Source organism: Gopherus evgoodei, chromosome 1, assembly GCF_007399415.2.
Source record: "Gopherus evgoodei ecotype Sinaloan lineage chromosome 1, rGopEvg1_v1.p, whole genome shotgun sequence".
In the NCBI taxonomy this organism is placed as follows: domain Eukaryota; kingdom Metazoa; phylum Chordata; order Testudines; family Testudinidae; genus Gopherus; species Gopherus evgoodei.
Window position 1 is genome coordinate 249,951,980 of NC_044322.1, and position 22,284 is coordinate 249,974,263.

At 45.0% G+C, this 22,284-nt stretch overlaps 2 protein-coding genes across 2 annotated transcripts in view; both read left to right on the top strand.

Annotated features, from left to right (window-relative positions):
* Nucleotides 1–22,284, top strand: part of LOC115639767 (estradiol 17 beta-dehydrogenase 5-like) — a 296,315-nt gene that overhangs the window by 149,334 nt on the left and 124,697 nt on the right. The gene's annotated exons all lie outside the window — the stretch shown is intronic.
* On the top strand, nt 1,184–13,486 carry LOC115639785 (estradiol 17 beta-dehydrogenase 5-like). The gene is made up of 9 exons (XM_030542762.1): nt 1,184–1,335; nt 3,230–3,397; nt 3,985–4,101; nt 6,000–6,077; nt 7,915–8,037; nt 9,654–9,763; nt 10,002–10,167; nt 11,800–11,882; nt 13,196–13,486. Exons 1-9 carry the CDS (start codon nt 1,249–1,251, stop codon nt 13,233–13,235), a joined length of 972 nt encoding a protein of 323 aa, XP_030398622.1. The 5' UTR covers nt 1,184–1,248; the 3' UTR covers nt 13,236–13,486.

Here is a 22,284-nt window from a genome sequence, read left to right on the forward strand (position 1 = left end):
AGAATGAATTTCAAAGTGAGTTGTTTGTCCCCTTTCCAGCTTTAGAAAAGAGGAGACCTTAATTCAGACGTCCCCAAACTGTGGAGGAATGTTTAGGGAGCAGGGGCTGGCCTGGCCAGTCCCCATGTGGAGGTGGAGAGGGAACGCTCTGGGAAGCGGCCAGCACCACGTCCCTGTGGCCCCTGGGGAAGTGGGGACAGAGGGCTCCGCGTGCTGCCCTCACCTGTGGGTACCTCCCCTGAAGCTCCCATTGGCTGCAGTTCCTCATTCCTGGCCAATGGGAGCTTCGGTGGAGGTATCTACAGGCAAAAACAGCGCATGGCGCCCTCAGTCCCAACTCCTGCAGGGGCCACAGAAACGTGGTGCTGGCTGCTTCTGGGAGCGGTGCAGGGCCCGTGGCACAATGGGGGTGGCAATCCAACAGGCCAGATACAATGCCCTGAAGAGCTGTATCTGGCCTATGGGTCATAGTTTGACCACCCCTGTCCTAGAGAAATACTCTTTTCTCTGGGAGCGCAGAGCGCACAAGAGATCTACACACAACATGTTAAACAGAAATTCAGAACAGCTACTGTCTAGCATGGGTCTAGATTATCAGGGGAGGGGAGAATAAAGGTCTCCCTTGCAGTTGTTATGTTTTATTTCTGATTTTGATAACACAGTTTCTTATCTTTCTTCTTTGAACCAGTAGATCAAGGCCGCTCAAATCTATAATTCATAGGAACAATTAAACAGTAGGCAATTCTCTTGTACTATTTTCATGTGATTTAATTGTTGTTTTCTTCTGATGAGTTTGAAAATTTAATAATGTGTGATGAGTGTTAGTTTTAAAATGTTTTGTTAACGGGTATAAGTTTCCTAATTCTATTTTTCTGGAAATGCTTTGTGCCCATTGTAGAGTGATTGTGAATTTGAAGGGAGATCTTTTATATACTTTTATGTGTTACATGAAAGCAATATTAAGTCAATAAAGTTGAGGAAAAAGACCGATCTTTGAACCCATTGTTTGATAATGATAGTGTGTTTTCTGATTTTGCTTTGTCATGTTGAATTTGCACTTTTGTTCCACCCTCCCTCATGCCTGCTGCCTCTAACTTGGCTACTACTCCTCATCCACGCCCTGGAAAAAAAATGCATATAAATGAGGACTTTGTACAGCTGTTTTCTTTCTGAAGCTCTTGCTGGCTCATACAGTAGTGCTGCAAACTTTCAGTGTTCAGTAAAGAATCAAGGAAATACTGTAAAGAGATGGAGCTTGACAAAGATCGTTGTATTAAGATGAACGATGGGAAAAAAATTCCTGCACTGGGATTTGGTACCTATTGCTCTGATGCAGTAAGTAAATCTTTCATGGCTTTCTTTGTCCTTAACCTGTTGATTAACATTGCTGGGCACTGCTATAACCATTGCCCGTAGCACTCCAGAAAGGGATGCAAGATGAGATCCCGGTATATTAGTTTATAAAACTATCGACAATGTTAGAAAAGTGCTTTGAGGTTTAGAGTGAAAGATGATACTGGTATATAAATGTAAGAATATCATCGTCTGTAAGAAAAGGTTGTTGGTTTTTATTATTTATTATTATTTTATTTATTTTATTATTTATTATCTGAGTGAATGTGGTGCTGATGCACGATTCCATGACCAAGAGCTGCCAAAACACCTGATCTATAGCACACCCTACCACCTAGAGTGCCACATGCATCTGTCAATCCACCTTTCTTTGACCTCCAGCACCCAGCTACTCTAGTCCAGAGCCACTATGTAACTACCTTTGCCCTCACCTACATCACTCCCTTTCCCAGTTTTTGGCCCGCATGTCTTTGCCAATGCATTTTGGTCCCAACCTGAGCTAAATGGAAACCAATTCCCTTTAAAGAGAAGTTTGTTATTTTTACTTGTAGTGCTGCTCACTGAATTACACTGAGGGAAGGAAGATGAGAACATTTCCTATTTCTCCCTTCTCAACAGTTCTGCTATCTGCTGATTCCAGTGTGGAGGGGACGGATCTAGTGGCCAGAGCAGGGGACTTGGAGTCAGAAGATCTGATTCTGCTTCTGAGTCACTTATGTAACCTTTGGGCATCTTACTTGCCTCTTTGTGTTTTAGTGTCCCCAGTTTTGTAAAATTGTGACCACACCTGAATTACCTCACTGGGTTTAGTTCATGAGGATAAAATTTTCAAAAGCTTAAATGACGTAGAGGCCTATGTCTCAGTGAGTCCTTCCAATCTTTGCACAGTATTAGCCGGACTGATATGATCTCTCTACTCCTCCCAGAAGAGGCCACCTCCTAAAATATGACTTTTCTAAACACTGCAGTCTGTGTAAACTGCATCTGTTCACTCAGGCCTGTTTCTCAGTTATACTAAGACACCACTCTAAAGTGGGGGTAATTTAAGGCCGCATCACACTGCCAGAGTGGTGTAAAGGGGCCTTTGTGTAAAGAGAATCACACATGCCTCAACAGAGAGTTCTCTTCTAGGAAACGTGGCTGTTGTCAGATATTTTTCAATTATTAATCTTAATAAAGTCAAGATGTAACTAGATGGAAGAAAGCTATGTCACTACCCAAGAACCATCAAGGGTTCATGAAATCATAGTTCTCACCAAGCAGTTTTAATAGCTGCCTTTGTTACAACTACTCATGAAAGGAGTGTGGTCCTGCCAAACTCAAGAATTCAAAAGCATAATTCAGTTTGGACAAAATCATGAGTTTGGCGTATAAATCATGAAAAAAAAATTTAAAATAAATAGGTTGTAGCTTAGCTCAACTAGACTGGTGTTCCAATGCATAGTGTATGTTAATATCTGGTTCTTACAGCTCTTCACTCCTGGTCCCAGGCTCCTGTACTGATTGTCCTTCAAATCTTGTAAAAAGAAAATCGAAAAAATGGGTCTGATAATCTGTGGCTTTGCATTTCAAGGAGTTATTTCCTTCTGTGCACAGTGGGAGTAAAAAACCTGCTGTGTCTGAATAGTAGCTTTTTACACCTACATTCCATTTACTTTGCTGTGGTGTAGATGATGACACAAGATGCTGGGCAACAGAGGATCAGGCCTAGAATCTTTGAATTTCCTTTAGGATAAATTCAAAGATTCTAAATGTGAAGGTATCAGAATCTAAAAACTCCACATTAGGTCTTTCAGATGGGGATCAAATCTCTAGATGACTAGCATAAAATATCCCTAATCCAGAGAGACTGACACGACATCTTCTTAACTGGTAGGTTCTAAAAAGTAAATGTGAGGAGGATATAAAGGTGGCTATTGAAGTTGGCTTCCGACATATTGATGGAGCCTTTGTATATGGGACTGAGGAGGAAGTTGGGCGAGCCGTTCACGAGAAGATTGCAGATGGAACAGTCAAAAGAGAGGACATATTTTATACAGGAAAGGTAAGTAGGTTTTGTTTTAACGCCAGTATTTTTATCATACTGCTTCCTCAGCTAGTTATTTTGTCTAATTTATGAAGAATGTTGCCAATGTCAAGGCCAATATTAAAAGGATTGCCTTTAGGAGAGTATTATTCACAGAACTGGGAAACGACATTCTATAACAACTTACAGGTTTGAGCACAAGGCTCATCTCTATCTCTGTGAAAGCAAAGCTAACACAGCTACTTCATTCAGGGCCGACTCCTGAAGTCAGACAACAGAGTGACTCCTAATAACCAAGGACAACAAATTTAGCCCAAAAGATTTTAATCTTGAGAATGGCCTCACGTTGAATTCCTGTGCAGACCAAGTGCACTTCTGACGTCCTGGCTGCATTTCAGCCGCTTGCCCTGCTTCTTCAGGAAACATTCACTTCTTACTCTCATGTGCATCTTTGCACACAGCCATCTCACAACACAACCCTTCTGCTGAAAAGGTAAAGCCAGTGGTATGACATGACTAAGACATTTTAGAAAAGTGGTTTTTACAGAAAGAAGAGACAAGAGAGGACTTCTTCAGAAAGAACAGTTGTGTTTGAATCATTACAGCTTTGGAGTACCTTTCACCGTCCTGAACTTGTGCGCAGCTGCCTGGAACAATCACTGAAGAAACTTAAGTTTGACTATCTTGATCTCTTCATTATCCACAACCCCATGTCTTTAAAGGTAAACATTTATTTTTAAAATATACACAGAAAAGCAAATGTTTGGGAGTATATACATGGGCCAGAGCAGAGCTGTTCTGAAAAAGACCCACAGTCCATCTAGTCATACGTCCAGCCTGCAAAAGGAGCCTATGATGGGTGTTCAAGGGGAAGGCAAAAGACAAAAGAAAAACTAATGCATGAGGCACAGTCTATAATGAAATATTTTTGGCTTTGACAATCAAAATATATTCAGCACATAGGTTATGCTTTTAATCCTTGCTATTAAAACATCATATGCTTCCTGGGTTCACGCTATACCACTAAAGTGTTTGTTGGGGGGGGGGAGGAAGGCAAATTTACAAACTATCTGGGAAATTCTCTAAATTCAAATATACACTTCATGATCTAAAGCTAACTCCAGTTACTCTGGAAATTCACCAATAATCTATAAAACTAACCTTGGGTTACTGATATCACTTGTCATCAGCTATAACTTCTTTAACGTATTAATCATGTTCATTAATTCAAAATTCTTTCTTTTTGTCAGAGAAGCTATCTGTTTTCTGTGACACCACATATGGTTTATCTGTAATATCTCTAGGCACTAACTGCTTTTGACACACATGCTTTGTTTTCACTGTGTATAAACAGAATTTCTTATCAAAGTAGTGTTTAGCTGAGCTAATTAATTTTCCAGTATCAACAGGTATGCTCTTATTGACACAAAATTGTTTCTAGGCATTCATTTCGGTTCAAGGTAGAATCATAGGTGTGGAAGGGACCTTAAGACATCATCTAGTCCAGTCCCTTGCACTTATGACAGGACCAAGCATTATCTAGACGAGTGGTTCCCAACCTGTGGCCCACATGCCACTTGCAGCCCAATCAACACAGAGCTGTGGCCCATGTGACATCCTCACGGTCATACAGGTAGTACTGAATACGGCCCACAATAGTAAATAGGGTGAGAACCACTGATTTAGACCATTCCTGGCAGGTGTTTGTCTAACCTGCTCCTACAAATCTCCAATAATGAAGAATCCACAATCTCCCTAGGCAATTTATTCCAATGTTTAACCACCCTGATAGTTAGGAAGTTCCCTGAGTTGTCATTATTTCCCCCCACACACACCCCACCTTTTTTTTTAATAGATTGGCACTGTATTTGCCCTTTTCCAGTCCTCTGGAATCTCTCCCATCTCCCATGATTTTTCAAAGACAATTGCTAATTGTTCAGAGATCTTCTCAGTCATCAGGCCCTGGGGACTCAAAGACATCTAACTTATCTAAGTAATTTTTAACTTGTTCTTTCCCTATTTTACCCTCATATCCTATGCAGGAGTGGCAGAAGTACCCTAAAAGGATGGGGAGGCACAGGCGCCAGAACCGAGGCCCCACACCACCCCTTTTCCCCAAGCCTCAGCCCTGATGCAACTCCTTCTCCCTGAGCCACTGTGCTGAAACTTCCTATTCCCCCAAAGACCCCGCTCCCACATTGATGCCACTTCCCCAGAGGCCCCACTCCCATGGCACTTCTTCCCCCCAAGACCCCGTTCCCTTCTCGCTCCTTTCTGCCTCCTGTCACTCGCCCTTGTGACTAGTAAGAAAGTGCAGGGGGGAGCCATGGCCGCCTGACCCCTCCTGTTCTGGCACCCCGATCCTACCTCATTTTCACGGGTAGAGGTCCAATCAGTACTAACCTTTTCAGTGAAAACTGAAACAAAAAAGTCAATTAGCACTTCTGCCATTTCCACATTTTGTATAAAATCATTCCATAGCTTTTATCCAGCTTTAGACTTCAACACCTTCCCTCACTCACTCCTTCTCCTTACAACTCGTTCCTTGGCCACAAAGTAGTCAAAATACACTTGTGCAAAAAATTTTAATGACCAAGGGGGATTTTCCTTTTATTTTTAGCCTGGGACAGATACATGGCCAAAGGATGAAAATGGAAAATTCATTTTCGATGTTGTAGATCTGCGTCAGACTTGGGAGGTGAGTGACATGAATAACACAATGTTAATTAAGAGCCAATCCAGTCTCCTTAGTCAGCCAGCAGACTGTTATCCAGAGAGTGCTTAAACTTCTGGGGTTTTTCAGTCATATGACCTTTTTAGAGGGCAAAGGAGAATGCATAGAAAAGTATAGGAAAGCCAGTCCCTCTGCTTCCTCAGGGGGCCCGTGTGCTCACACAGTTTCCCCAGGAAACAACCCCTGTTTCCTGGGGAGCTCTAGCTTTGCTCACACCAGATTCCCACCCAGACTGAGCCAGTATCCTCCCTTTTAAGGTCCTACCCTGCTCCAGCCTTGACAAGCCTCATGCATTTGGTGGGTTGTGCCCAGAGGACCTCTTTAACCCTTTCTTGACTGCTGCAGGAGCTGCCCCATCATACTAGGGTAGGTTACTCAATCAGTGTCAGACTGATAGAATTAAACCAGAATAATAACTGTGCATAGCCCAGACCCTCAATGAGTGTTCAGGGCAGCTAGTTAAGTGAATATATTTTTTAAGTGTGAACTAAGCAGGTCTGAGGGGGAAATCACCGAGGGACAACAAACATGAAATCTCACGTGCCCTTTCTGTTTAAAAAAAAATCACTTTGTAGAGCAGAACCTCACTTTGAGATGCTTTGGCGTTCCCTGGTCTTAGGACACGGATATTGCCACAGGCATTATCAGGGACAGAACTGTAGTCTGGGCTTTACTGGTGATGTTTTCCACAGAGGCGGGATGAAATATTCTGCCCTAGAGTTATCCAAGATGAGGACTCCATCAGATCCCTAATTCTTTAGCTAATGCTCTTTGAGCGGCTCGGCACTGCAGCTTATTAGTGGGCCAGCCAGTCAGCACTGAAGAGCTAGGTTCAAAGTCTGTCCACGCTTACCCACATTACAAAATCCATCAGTCAGTTTAATTCCATTGATGCTTCTATATCAAGAAAGGCCAGAAATGAAATACAAAGGGGCATCAGGTCAGAGTCAAGGTGCATTGGTAGAGCTTTGGAGAAGTTAGCATAGTGTCTGCTCACATTATCCTAGGTTCTAATTAGTGCTGTCGGTTCCTCATTTTCATGAGCATTAACTAAACTCCCTCGTTTAAAAGGAAAAAGCTAAAACTTCCCCTCTGATATGTGCCTTCCCTTCAGTGAACTCTAGCAAGCTTTTTCCATTAAATGTAAAAAGTAAACATAATTTGGCATCATATCATTGTTATCATAACACTGCTTGTGATCTGAGACCCTGCAGTCATTTCATATTATCAGGGCATGGAAACAATGGCGCATTTGAGACACCATAGCATGGCTACTGTCAGTAAATACAGACATGCTAATGGTGATCACTGCATCTGTCCATCTCCCTCAATATTTCTTGTGTTTTCCCTTTAATTTTCATACTCAATTTTTTTTATATGAAACTCTTAAACTGGTGTTCATAGTCCCATACTTATGTGGTACCCTTACTTCTGTATTGTTCACTAGCAATGATTGGGTATCACTATGTCTTTGAGGTTCTGTATGTGTGAGCGACAAATTAGGGAGAAAACGACTGAGAGAGGCAGTAGCCAAGTTGTCTACTTTCTACTGGGGGAAAAGATGACTTTATTTCAGTGGATTGGATGGAGATCTGATGCTTAAGTGAACAGTTGGAAAATGACTGTCTCTAAATCAGAGTTTTGTTCTAGAACAAATCAAATGTCGCCTACTGTAAGTGTAATGATATTTTGGTGGAATAATTTTATATGGAGTGAGCCCAGTTGAGCATATATTTTCTAGTCTTATGGAAATCATCTTACCAGTAGTGATAATGGAACTGGCCATTGTTGTGTTTCCCAGGCCATGGAGGCATGTAAAGACGCAGGATTGGTGAAGTCCATTGGAGTGTCCAACTTCAACATCAGACAGCTGGAGATGATCCTGAACAAACCAGGGCTCAAGTACAAACCTGTTCTCAACCAGGTAAAACTCTGAGCTTTGGATGGAGACCTAAAATTGTTGAGCTGAAAGAAATTCAGAACTTGTAGTCAGAGAAGAGTTTCGTTTATAGGGGAAGAACCTCAGTGCTTACAGGAAGCAGAAACTCCAGAATGTCTTTCTCAGCAGGAACTTATGTCCGGCCTTTTAAATCAAAAGGGAAACTTCCTTATTGCTCCACTTCAAATAGACACAACCCACAACAGTTAGACCCTGATACGGAACTCCTCAGAATTTGTGGGTGTTGCAACAGCTGACGTTAAAGACAGGGGCCATTAGCAGCTATAGATTCAGGTTCAAGTTCTGAAAAAAAACCCACCATAATTCTATGGGGCTTGGAACAAGGGCTTGTTTGTGCCCATCCCTAAATTTATGGAAAAACGAATGAAAATAAAAAAATAAAGTAGAAAATACCCATAAAGGAAACAGTGTTTGAGAGGGACAGGAGAAAGAGAGACCCAGCTGCTTCCCTGTATATCTAGATCTCCTCTCCTGCTACCTCATTCCCCTGCTAGGGGAATGGACTTTTAGAGCACCAGCCTTTCTCTGCTTGGAACGTGAGGATGTTTTGTTACCAGGTTATCCAAACTCATACTCAGAAATGTGACTGTCTAACCTATTTGCCTACCTTTCACACAGATACCCAGATGTATTCCATACATGCTGGATAAAGGGAAAGAATTGAGTTATATATGATAAGCAAAATAACACAGGATATGCACAACATCCCATAGTCAGTAGTTGAAAGTAATTTTACCTCTCAAGTAATTTTTTTTTAAACTTAGCATAGCACAAGTTCTATATGGAGGATTATATATAGGTAGAAGGTAATTTTGACGTTGTAAATCTAAACTTCTACATTTCAATATTAAAATATGTAAGAGAAAAATGTCTTGTCTTGAGGAAAAAACTGTTGTTTCATAGTTGGACAACTCGAAAACTGATTTTGATTCAATTTCTTCCCTCCTCCTCAAAAAATCACTTGTGAGTTGAGACCAAGCTTGAGAAATTTTAGACCAAGAGACCACATGAGGGGAAGTTAGCAGCCACTGAAACTAAGGGCTTAAAATGAGAGTGCCATATCGTCCATATCTACAGTTACAACTGGTCCCAGCAAAGACCCATAGAACATCTATTAGTAATTATCTCACTATAACTAATAGCCATGGCTTTAATGACAGTGTTGGTCCAGGACATGATATTGATCCATATCCTAGCTGCATAACAGTACACAATGGGCCAAAACCTGCTTGTAGAAGACTTAATGAGCTGTAAGGGGGACAACACACATGCTTAAGGCAGGCAGGATTTGACCCTCGGTGTATAAATCCTTATTAAGCCTGTCCCCACACACCATGTATTGGCTTCACTGTCCTCTACTAGAGAAACTGTTTTGGGGGATTTGTTATCAGCTAAACTGAACCCAATGATCACTTGCACTGCCGGGCTGTATTTTAATTGAAGGATATTTTATTGAAATTTACTTTTGATATTTTAACATTCTGTATCCCCTCAACATAGCATCCACTGTTTCTTTTGTCTAACTGCTGCTGCTTATATGACCTGAAATCTCAATTTTGGGTTGGGGGGTGATTCTGCAGGTTGAATGTCACCCTTACCTCAACCAAGGCAAATTACTGGCCTTCTGCAAATCCAAGGATATCCTCCTTGAAGCCTATTTTGCTCTGGGATCACAGAGAGACAAGACCTGGTAAGGAAAGAAACTGGACCGGGCTCCCAGGTTTAGAACCTCAAAAATGGGTTGGAGGGAGGGGAAAGTACCCTCTGTCTTCAAAATATTTGGTATTTATAGAGTTATAGAATAAAAATGAGAGCTGGAAAAGACCTAGTAGATTATCTTGAGATTATACAGGTATTGTCCTCACTAGGCTGAGATGATTGCATTCCTTATCCCAGAAATGCTCCCTGTTTCTCTGTTTCCCTTCTAGGATAGACCAAAGCACCCCAGTTCTGCTGGAGGACCCAGTATTGGGTGCAATTGCCAAAAAATACAACCGAAGCCCCGCTCTAGTAGCCCTGCGCTACCAGCTGCAGCGTGGTATCGTGGTCCTCTCTAAGAGCTTCACCAGAAAGCATACCGAAGAAAACTTCCAGGTAAAACAGGAGTGCAGAGAGAAGAGGATGAGATGTGCAGATTTAGATGGGACACTGTAGAGGGCTGAGAACTTTTGTGCCCATGTACAGTATGCAGGGCCAGCTCCAGGCACCAGCTGAGCAAGCTGGTGCTTGGGGTGGCAGATTCCAAGGGGCAGCGCTCCGCCCAATCCTTTTTTCTTTTTGTTTGCGCTTCGCCGCTTCCTCCGCCCCGCAGGTTATTTTCTTTTTGGTTTGCTGCTCCTGCCGCCCTGTAGGGGGCGGTGGCGCGGAGGAGGGGAGGTGCTGGGAGTGGTGGCAGGTCTGCAGCAAGCCCGGCACGGCAGCCTGCATCCTTCCCTGCCTGCCGACCGGAGCGGCGTGGAGCCCTCCCAGCAGGAGGCGCGGTGGGAGGGGCCGCATGGCGAGTGCCCCACTTAAGGGAGCCCTGGCCGCGCCCCCCGCTAGTTGGGGTGTGCACTCTGCTGCCCGGGGTCTGCAGGGCTCGGAGGCCCCTGCACCCGCCGCCCCACAGGTTCCTTTTTTTCCTTTTTGGTTTTTTGTTTTTCTTCCCTTCACTGCTTCGGCCGGGCGGTTTGTTTCATGCCTCCCCCACTTCGCTGCTCCGACCAGCCGGCAGGTTTCACGCCCCACCCACAGGTTGCCCGCTCCCGCCTTTGCTGTGTCAGCTGGCTGGTTTGTTCCCTCCCGCCCCTTTGCCACTCCAGCCGAGCTGCAGGTTTGTTCCCCTCCGGCCCCAGTGCAGGTGTTTTTTTTTTGCGCTTGGGGCAGCAGAAAAGCCAGAGCCGACCCTGATAGTATGGCACTGCAGGATCCTGCCTGAGAACTGCGCTACACTGTGTCTGATAGTTCTCAGGCAGGTTCTCTCTTCTTAGAGAAGGCTTTTGCCATTTTACCATTTGAACTGTGTAACTTGGCACCCACTAGAGAACAAATAATAATATGGGGAGAAAAAACCCTGGAATCCTCCTTGTGTCTCCCAAAGACAAAATTCTGAGGGAGCTACTGATTTGTGGAGCCCTTTCCAAAATAACTAATGCTACTCTTGGCATCAGATGGGAATATAGGCCCCTTTGAGCATTGGAAAGACAAATGATCTTCCAGTAGGAGTGTGCCCCTTTCCTGCCCTCAGCCTCTTGCCTAGACCACGGGTCCTCTCCAAACTCTGCTATGTCCTCCCCTGCCCAGTTGAGTCCAGGGTCTTAAACAGCTTTCCTAGATTCTTTAATTTCCAAAGAGATCAGTTGTTCTATTTTCCATACCCAAGGAATATCAGACTGACTGATTTCTTCTAGATTAAGGGAAAGAACAAAACAAGGAAGTACATCTACATGAGAGAGCACGGTGTGTATCTGCTCTATAACATGCCCTTTATCTCCCAAAATGGCAGCTGCCTCTGCAAACAGCAGATTCCTAGAAGTTTAAAGGTGAAATTCACAGAAAATAAAATCACAACAGTTACATAGCTACAAACCCTTCACCTCTGAAATATCTAAAATACAGTGGAAAGAGCAGGCCCAAATTCATATATCTATTTCATTTCCTTTTCATATAACATGAGGCTTGTGGTTCTGTCAACAAACATGCATCCTGCAGGAATAACCCAATGTTTGATCCTGTCTTCTGGGTCAGGTTTTTAACTTTCAGCTCTCTGAGGAGGACATGAAAACCATTGATGGGATGAACAAAAACCGTTCTTTTTTGCTTTTAGAACCGTAAGTCATAATACTTTTCAGTATTTTAGAACTCTGTGGAGAGGCAGAAGAAAGGCAGCAGTGGTCACCCCACAAAGAAATAAGGTTTTGTGTTATACTGACCCTAGTGATGACAAAGGATGTACTTACGATCATAGCTATTAGGACTGGAATGGAGTCATGCAGTTTAAGGCCAGAAGGGACGACCAGATCATTTAGTCTGATCACAGGCTACCAACACCACCCAGCACCCACACTGAATAGGGTTGCCAGGTGTCTGGTTTTTCACCTGGCTCCAGTTACCATTACTGACAGGGCTGTTTAAAAGTCCAGTCAGCAGTGCAGCAGAGCTAAGGCAGGCACCCTGCCTGCCGTGGCTCCATGCAGCTCCCGGAAGCCGCAGCATTTCCCTCCTCTGGCTCCTACGTGTAGAGGCAGCCAGGGGGCTCTGCATGCTGCCCCTGCTCCAAGCACTGGCTCCACAGCTCCCATTGGCCAGGAATCATGGCCAATAGGAGCTGTGGGGGAGGTGTCTGCAGACAGGGCAGCGTGCAGAGCCACCTGGCCATGCATAGGAGCCGGAGAGGGGCTATGCCACTGCTTCCGGGAGCTGCCTGAGGTAAGTGCCACCTGGAGCCTGCACCCCAACCCCCACATCATGCCCCGACCCCCTGCCCTAGCCCTGATCCCCCTCCTGCTCTCCAAGCCCCTCAATCCGAGCCTGGAGCACCCTTCTGTACACCAAACCCCTCATCCCCAGCCCCACCCCAGAGCCTGCACCCCCAGCTGGAGCACTCACCCCCTCCCACATCCCAACCTACTGCCTCAGCCCAGAGCCCCCTCCTGCACCCTGAACTCCTAATTTCTGGCCTCACCCAAGAATTCACACTCTCAGCCAGAGCCCTAACCCTCTCCCACATCCCAGCACTCTAAGACAGCCCTGTGAAAACAAGTGAGTGAGTGAGGATGGGGAGAGCAAGCAACAGAGGGGGTAGAGTGAGTGGGGGTGGGGCCTCAGAGAAAGGGTGGGACGGGGGCATGGCCTCGAAGGAGGGGCGGGCAGAGGCAGGGCAAGGGTGTTCGGTTTTATGCAAGTAAAAAGTTGGCAACCCTAACACTGAATCCAACAACCTGTTGCTGTAACGTACTGTCTTCTCACTAGAGACTGTACATTAGAGCACTCACGTGTTTAGGCAGTACAGAGATGAAAGAAAGCCCTTAGACAGGTAGAAAATGTTGCATGTGTGCTCTTTGAGATCCTTGCATTTTGCATTCAGATGTCCTAATAATATAGTTACGGGTGGATTGTTCATAAATGTTACCTTTCTTTTTAGATATTTGGGCCACCCACAGTTTCCAGTTACGGATGAATAATGGAAAGGATCTTTTTTCATTGTTCCTGATTTTATTTCATGCATAAGGAAAATCATTCATACATTTTATCTCCTTGCCCCATTCCTGTGATTAGTCCTAGAGAAGAACCCTGTTTTGGAAACCCACCTTCTGCTGGTGATGTCAAGAGATCTGCACTGTACATTTAAACAGAAATTCTAAACAACTCAGTCTCTGAATGGAATGGCATTTCATTGCTAATTGGGAAAAAATAAAAATGTCTGTGTAATGCACTTATTGAGTCTAGTCTCTATTCTTTGATAATTGTTTCTTTTCTTCATTCTTAGAGCCAGCAGACCCAAGCCCCTTAGAAGTGCTCTGTGTGAGGTGCTGTAGGTCCCCAAAGTGGGGTAGGCTGAGCTGATTCGAAAAATAATGGGGTCTGTCCACTTTGGTGGGCATTGACGTCACTCAGCAGTATGCAAACCTGGATTTCGCAACACAACAACTAGCTTTGCCCAGAATTCTGTTGGGGCGTAGAATGGTGAATGGCAGCAAAGCCATTCCATGCTGTTAACAGCCTCTTCAGTCTGCAGTAGTGTCTGTTACTGCTGTTCTCAGACTCCTGGGATGAAGGAGGAAACAGCTGGTGGATCTGTGTAGTGGCTGATCTTTGTCAAGCCATCAGCTAGGGGTTGCCAGGTGTCTGGTTTTTGACTGGAAAGCCCAGTCAAAAAGGGACCCTAGTGGCTCTGGTTAGCACCAGCCATTAAAAGTCTGGTCCACAGCACAGCGGGGATCCGGGGACTAAGGCAGGCTCCCTGCCTGCCCTATCACCGCATGGCTCCTGGAAGCAGCCATCAGGTCCCTGCAGCCCCAACAAATGGGAGCTGTGGGGGCAGTGCCAGCAGGTGCAAGGGCAGCACATGGACTCTCCCTGACTGCTCACAAGTCTAGGAGCTGCAGGTACCTGGCAGCCGCTTCCTGGGATCTATGTTATGCTTATAGGAAGCACACGGGATCTTTTTCAGGGGAAAAGGCAATACGCTATGTTTATCGAAAATACAACAGTTAGAATATGAATTCAATCTTGCTCTCACTCTCACACCCACACCCACACGTCCTGCAGATAGTCTTATTGGTACCAGTGCAGTACCTGGAGGAGTTTGCAGCTTGTCACAGGGTCACAGTGTGAAAGGGGACCCAGGCTGGTAAGATAGAAGGTTTAGCGGTATCCCCGTTCCAGATTGCACCCCAGGTAACCCGTCACAATTGGGAATCCTGCTTCCCCTGCGCAACAAAATATGCAGTTGTTTTGCACTAGGATTTTTCTTCCACTGCAAAGAAGGGTCAAGATTTTAGCTTTAAATGCAGAATTCCAGTTCCCCAGTGAGCGTAAATCAGCGCAGCTCCATTGAGGGCAGGGGATGTGATGCTCCTCTTACTTCCACCTTCTTAGTACACCACTGTGTCACACCCATGTAGCTGAGAAGGGAATTTGACTCACTTGTGTTATGCTAATTTAAACCAGCTCCTGACCTGGCCCAGAATATTTTCAGGTAATGCAAACAATGTGGCCAATAGAGATCAGGGCCATCCTTAGCCATTGGCAGAATAGGCAGCCGCCTAGGGCACCACTAGGTCTTGGGGCACCGCTCTGCCAGACAGATGGGAAGCAGTGGAGCATGTAAGAGCAGGGCTGCTGGGTCCTAGAGAGAGCCGAATGCAGCACAGTCTGAGGGAGGGGATTGGCTGCTGGGGTCTCCGGGAAGGGATGGGGGAAGGAACTGTCATCAATGTTGCCACATGCAAAATCAGTGATGGACATTGTACAGTTTATTCATACCAGCAAACTTGTACACACACACACACACACACACACACACACACACACACACATTGCCACTCGTATTCTGCTGACAATTCCTGTAGCAGGAGCATCAGGAGAACAGAGTTTCTCAAAACTAAAGCTCATTAAAAACTATCTCCGCTCTACAATGAGTCAGGAACATTTGATTGCAATCGAACAAAACATCACTTTGTCTTTGTCATATGATGACATTATTACTGATTTTGCAGCCCAAAAAGCCAGAAAGATTGCTTTTAATTAAAAACAAATCCTTGTTTCAATACCTCTTCATATAAATTTCTAATAATTTGTTGACAAATTAAAAAAATATATTATTTGCATCATTCTGTCAAATCAGAATTTTTTCTATAGTGCTACTTCTTTAGTGCTAGTCCATCAGCGTTACAGTGTGCTTAATTAAGTTAAACTGATTTTAATAAAATGCATGTGGCAAGTTTTCCAATACTGTAAGCTTGTGTTTGTGTTGCTCAGATCAAGTCAGGCACAGGGGCACCAGTTTAACAATCCTGCCAAGGGCACCATAAATCCTAAGGATGGCCCTGACCATAGGTCACTGGCTGGAAGCAGCCCTCCAGGGTTTTCGCTCATATCAAGCAAAGTAGCATCTGCCTGCCTCAGATGGGGGGCAGTTGAAGGAAAAGGTTAGCAACTGCCTGGCTGAGCTCCCTTTGTTACTGGAGCTCACTCACTAGCAGCTCTCCTGTTCCTAGACAAATTTTCTTGTACCCTTCTGCTCTGTGGCTAGTCTCATCCTTGACGTTCTCCTTCTCCAGGTGGTGAATGTTCTGCAAGTGCTCTTAATTGGTGCTGACTGAGTGCAGGAACACTCATTAGTCTTTCCACCAGAGGGACGCGAGCATTTCCCATCAGAATATCATACAATATTTGCAACCAAATCTGATGAAAAAATACATTACACACCAAAAGGTACCCTGAAAACAATGATGTTTGAAACACGGACTTTTGTAAACTCAGATTTATCTGAAATAAACAAAAATAATCCATCAGAATTTAACAATGGTTTCTTGCCTTTTATTTTGTCTTCTGTTTAAGATCTTTCAAAGATGTATTCATTTCCATTTTTCAAACCTAATACACGATAGCCTCTTTGAAAAAAATTATTTCCAGGTCACACCTAATAATTGCTTACGGGGCATATTGTTTTTATTTCGTGTTAGCAAAATCATTCAGTAATTTGCCTCTACTGCCACTAGAGGTCATGCAGTATCATCAGCAGGAACACAGTGCTATCTGCACAAAGTGGAAATAGATCCTCAAAATTAGGAAACTGATTCTCCTCACTACACAAAGTCACTTTCACCTGTAAAAAGAGAGCCAGCTCCTCGCTCCCATGCAGCTGGGTTGAACTGGTCCATCAGATGGAGTAGCCTCACAGTGGGTTTAGCCTGCCACTGGAGGATTCCTTTGGTAGGGTGACCAGATGTCCCATTTTATAAGGACAGTCCCAATATTTGGGGCTTTGTCTTATATAGGAACCTATTACCCCCCACCCCCAGTCCTGATTTTTCATACTTGCTGTCTGGTCACCCTAGAGATCGGGAAGCCCCACCCTGGCAGAATCCATGGGTAGTGAAGAGCCAGCACAACAGCTCCTTGCTAACACCCCAGCATGCCACCAAGGATAGAGAACACCACTTCAGGGGACAGCCAGGGTAGTTGAGCACAGCCAAAGCACTACTACACTGGCAATTCCCTGCTGCTGGAATAGCCCCTTGGAGTCATTGCAGCCCAGCACAAATTAGAGCAGCTCAGCTAGTCCCAGGATTGCGGGGAGAGTGGTGGCTGTGTCAACCATCACTGTCCCTCTTCCCTGGGATTTGCACCAAACAAAACCTGGCCAGATTTGAGGATTGCATGCAGTGAGCAACACGTTGGGGTAAAATACTGCCATTCATATCTCATAGCATTGTACACGCATTATGAACTAACTTTGAACTGGAGAAAAATGGCAAACCTGATTATATGATAATGTTGCATTTTAAAATGGTAATGCTCAAAAGTCAACTTTTATCATAAGATCTTTAACTCAGACTCATTTTACCTCCTCCATTTTGGCATCAGTCCTATACCTTGCTTCCTCCACTCTGGGGGCTGGCCAGGAATATAACCATGCCAAGGGCAAGTTTTCCGAAAAATCTATAATGTTGTACAATCTTCCTATTAAAATAAATTACGAGCGCTCTCCTCAAAGAACAGCAAGCATAAGTACTTTTCAAAAAGTTCTGCCATCAGTTCTCTTTTAACAGTACCACGTAAAAGAAAATATTTAGCTACTGAAATTCAGATAGCAAAAACAATACATAAAACCCTCAACAATCCATGGTCAGAGTTAGATTTGTTGTGCTTTGATCACATATGCATTTCTTTATACATAAGAGGACTATTTGTTGTGTGAGCAGTGCAAGATTTATGATGTCCTTAACAATTCATTTCTTTGTATTTACATACTTTGTGTCTGTACATCCAGCGAGAGTTAACTATACTGACGTCACTTTGCTTTTAAAATAAACAGTTTTGCTTTTGTCTTGGATTTAGGATCAAAGCCAAGTACCATTAAAGTCCATGGCACAACTCTCATTAGTTTTGATAAGACCCATAGTTGGCCTGCAGGCTTTGATGAAGCAAAGCATTTAAGAATGTGCTTAACTTGAAGTCAATGGGACAACCAAGTTAAGCATCTGTTCAAGTGCTTTGCTGAATCAGGATTTTAGGGCCAGATTTATAAAAGTATTTAGGCACCTAAAGTTGCAGATAAACATCTGGGGGGGGCGTGTCTACAAATAGGCCTACATGAGTTAAGTGCCTAGCCCCCAAGACTTTCAATAGGAGTTAGGTGCCTAAGCTGCTTAGGTGCTTTTGGAAATACCTCTAGGTGCCTATCTGTATCTTTAGATGCTTAAATACCTTTGTAAATCTAGCCCTTAGTCCATAAAAATTTATTTTTTTCTGCAAAATCTTGCCACTGCCATTGATTGCAGGGCCGGCTCCAGGCCCCAGCACGCCAAGCACATGCTTGTGGTGGCATGCCGCGGAGGGCTCTCTGCAGGTCGCCGGGAGGGTGGCAGGCGACTCCAGTGGACCTCTCACAGTCGTCCCTGTGGAGGGTGCGATGGTCCCGCAGCTCCGGTGGAGCATCCGCAGGCACACCTGCGGGAGGTCCACCGGAGTCGTGAGACCAGCGGATCCTCCGCAGGGACGCCTGTGGGAGGTTCACCGGAGCTGCGGGAGGTCCACTGGAGCTACGGGACCGGCGAGCGGCAGAGCGCCCCCACCCCCCACGGCGTGCCGCCGTGCTTGGGGCAGCGAAATGGTTAGAGCCGGCCCTGATTGATTGTAAAGTGGACTTTCTTCCTTGTTGTGGCAAGGGGCAGAGAGTGAAATGGCTAGAAGTGGAGAACTATGTCTTTGAGAACTGTTAGCCTAAGAAATAATGGGGACCATATCAGAAGCTCCCAATTTACATTAATCTCTGCCAAGTGATACCCTTGGGAAAATGCCTGCTGGTCTCCAGCCTCAACATGGGCTTTACAGCTTGTGAATCTTTGTGAAATCATCTGTCCACCTCCCCCTCCCCCGCCCCCAAGCCCAGGGATCTAGAGGGAGAAACAGCCTGATGCTTGGTCCCAGGTTTGCACGGAGTTCCCTGTGCACCGCTGTCTCCTTCCCTCAGAGCGTGCAGGGAACTGCAGCTGCCAGGAACCCTCGAGCTCCCTCCCCTGCCCCCTCCCCCTGGCAGTGTCTCCTATGTGCAAGCTGGACTCTGCCGAATTCAGCAGCCCCTAGTGGCAGCGAGCAGCACTGCAGCCGATTTCTGTAGGGGAAAGGAAATTCTGCACGCACACCCACTATAACCCCAGATCCTTTTCAGCTATATAAGCTCCAGGCACCGGCATTCCAAGCTGGTGCTGGGGGGGGAATTTTCAAGGGGCGGCAGTCCCTGTTGTTTTGCCCCCAGCAGCGTGCCAAATTGCTGCTGCGGACAGCAGGGGCAGTCTGTGTGCCCTTAGGGCAGCACTTGGGTTTCCACAGTGGTGGCAGTTCGGCAGCAGCTTCTATATTTAGCTGTCTTTGGCGGATTCAGCTAAACACAGAAGCTGCCGCCAAATTGCCGCTGCTGCGGAAACGCGCCTGCCACCCTAAGGGCACACAGACTGCCCCCGCCATCCATGGCGGCTATTCAGTGCGCTGCTTGGGGCCGCGAAAACTGTAGAGCCGGTCCTGTACAATCCGCAAAGAGTCCTGTGGCACCTTGTAGACTAACAGACGTATTGGAGCATGAGCTTTCATTGGTGAATACGCACTTCGTAGGATGCATGTAATGGAAATTTCCAGGGGCAGGTATATATATGGAAGCAAGAAGCAGGCTAGAGATAACGAGGTTAGTTCAATCAGGGAGGATGAGGCCCTCTTCAAACAGCTATATGACTACCTAGCCAGTTATTCCCCATTTTGTAATTATGCATTTGATTTTTCCTTCCTAAGTAAAGTATATTGCACTTTTTTATTAAATTTCATGTTGAATTTAGACCAGTTCTCCATTGTGCAGTGGTGCAGAATACCCCCAGGAGTAAAGCAGAACTGAGACACTGATGTTTGTTCACGCTGGCGTTTATCCAGATTACCCTTCCTCTGTGCAGAGATGCCTAGGTTTTCTGATGCAGTTAGGAGCAAAATTTTAGATTCTGTATCAGGCATAGGGTATCTAGTCAGTCCTTTGTTCTTAAAAAGATTCTAAAGGAGGGAACTGGAGGCCTGCATCATGGATTAAAATTCAGTTTACTGTTGCCAAAGACTTGATATTTAGATCTAACCATTGTGATCATCTAGACTATGCCTACACTACAGACTTCTGCCAGCATAGCTATGTCAATCAGAGATGTTAACAGGGAGCACAAGGAGTTCCCCTGCACCCTGGCTCCAGCTGCCCTGTAGGGTTGTTTTGGTTTGTTTTTGTCCCTGCTTTGCCAGCCGCGTTGTTGTTTCTTCCCTCTTCCCCCGCTTTGCTGCTCCAGCCGTGCCGTATCCCCCCCTGCTTTGCCGCTCCAGCCGCACCGTGTTTCCCCCCCGCTTTGCTGCTCCAGACGCGCCAAGTTCCCCCCCTTTGCTGCTCCAGCCGCACCGTGTTCCCCCCACTTTGCCGCTCCAGAAGCGCCATTTTTGTTTTGTTCCCCTGCCCAGCTTTGCTGCTCCAGCCACGCCGTATCCCCCTGCCCCCCGCGCATAGCTGCTCCGGCCACACCACTAGTTGTTTATTTTCCCTTCCCCCTGCTTTGCCGCTCCAGCTGCGCAGTGTTTTTTTGGTTTTTTTATCCCCTGCTTTTCTGCTCTGCCAGCCTCGCCCCCCCCCTTTTTTTTTTTTGCTCGGGGCAGCAAAAAAGCCAGAGCCAGCCCTGCCAGGAAAGCTGTGCTTTTATCAGTATAGCTTGTTTTGCTCATGGAGGGTGGTTTTACTCTCCTGATGTAAAGTACAGCTTTGCCGTTATAGCTACATCCACACTAGCAGTGCTTTGCTGGTAGTATACCACCAGTATTCTAATACCAAAAGTGCTCCTAGTGTAGCCATGGCTCTAAGTCTGTCATCCTGCATACTGCAGGCCAGAGATTTCACGCTGTCTATTGCTGAACTTACCCCATCATGCTCTAGTTCAATTACTAGATCTCTTTTGGAAAGTCATCTTGCTCTGATTTAAAGACTTCAAGTAATGGAGAATCCACCACATACCTTGGTAAGTTTTGATTAGCTACACTTCCAGTTAAAAATGTAATTAGTTCCAGTGTGAACGTTACAGATTCCAATTTCCAGCCACTGGATCTTGTTATGCCTTTGTCTGCTAGACTAAAGAGTCTTCTAGTATCAGATATCTTCTCCCCGTTGTTGTAGGTAATAAGACTGTGACCATGATGCCTTTTAACCTATGTATTTTTTCCCCTATTACTTCATCTGGCCTAGCAGGTTTTAGTAGCTGGGAAGTTTCCTACTGTATTACCAGGTTGATCATTTTAAAATCCAGGTATATTCAGACACCAAACTGACAGTACTTCAGTGTGTATTATAATTGTTTAATCTGGAGTCACTGAGACAAACATGGAACCCCATGACACCATTTTTACAATCACCTTTCAAAGTGACCTTACCATTAAACAGCTTCATGAGCATTGCTCCTTATCCGTCTTGTACTACATTATAAAGAAACCTTGGAGCTTTTCTGAAGGACACAATTTATGTATCTTAGTGGTTGATGATGTTACCAACTTTTCCTCACAAGTTGCCTGGATTTGAGCCAGTTACGTAAACAGTAATTTTTCTTGTTCCAAGGACCAGTTGAATAACAAGCACAGCTAGTCCTTACTGACAGACAAATGGCTGATAGACAGTTTGTTCTCAGGGAGCAGATGGATTTTTCACTCTAGAAAGTGTGAAATTAAATTAAACTCCCAGATTTCCTGCATAAAAAGGAAGCCCTTTTCAAAAGATGGAGATATCTTTCCTAAGAGAAAACTCATACTGGAAAGGTCATTTGGTTCTATGAATGTTGACGTGAGAAAATGAGCAGGCTGCAGAGGAAAATATTGAAAAATTAAAGAAAAACAAATGGGTCAGACTGGATTTATCCTCGTGTGAGGGTGTAAGGAGACAGCCTGCCTTTCAGCCTCTACACAGCCCTGCTTTGTAGGCAGATGTAATCCCTGTTCTTATGCTCAGGGAGCACAAAGACTGCTTGAGGCTATCACCAACAGCAATGTGAGGCTCCACACAGGGAAAGGAAAGAGGAAGGATGACTTTTCTCTAACAAAGGAATCTCATCTTTCTAGCCTTAGTGATTAGCAAGATATTGGACCTTGAAGTCACATCATTCTGAAGTCCAAATCCTGTCTTTTAGACTCTGCTGCAAATTTGACTTGACTTTAGCAGTTGCTGTTTCACAAATCAGAAATGTCAGGCTGGAAGGGCCATTGAGAGATCATCATGTCCAGCCCTTTTGCTGTGGCAGGATCAAGTAACCCTAGAGCATCCCTGATGGACGTTTGTCCAACCTGTTCTTACAAACTCCCAGTGATGGAATTCCACAGCCTCCCTTGGAAGCCTATTCCAGAGCTTAACCACCCTAACAGTTAGAAACATTTTCCTAATATCAAACCTAAATCTCCCTGCTGCAGATTAAGCCCATTACTTCTTCTACAACCTCCAGTGGCCATGGA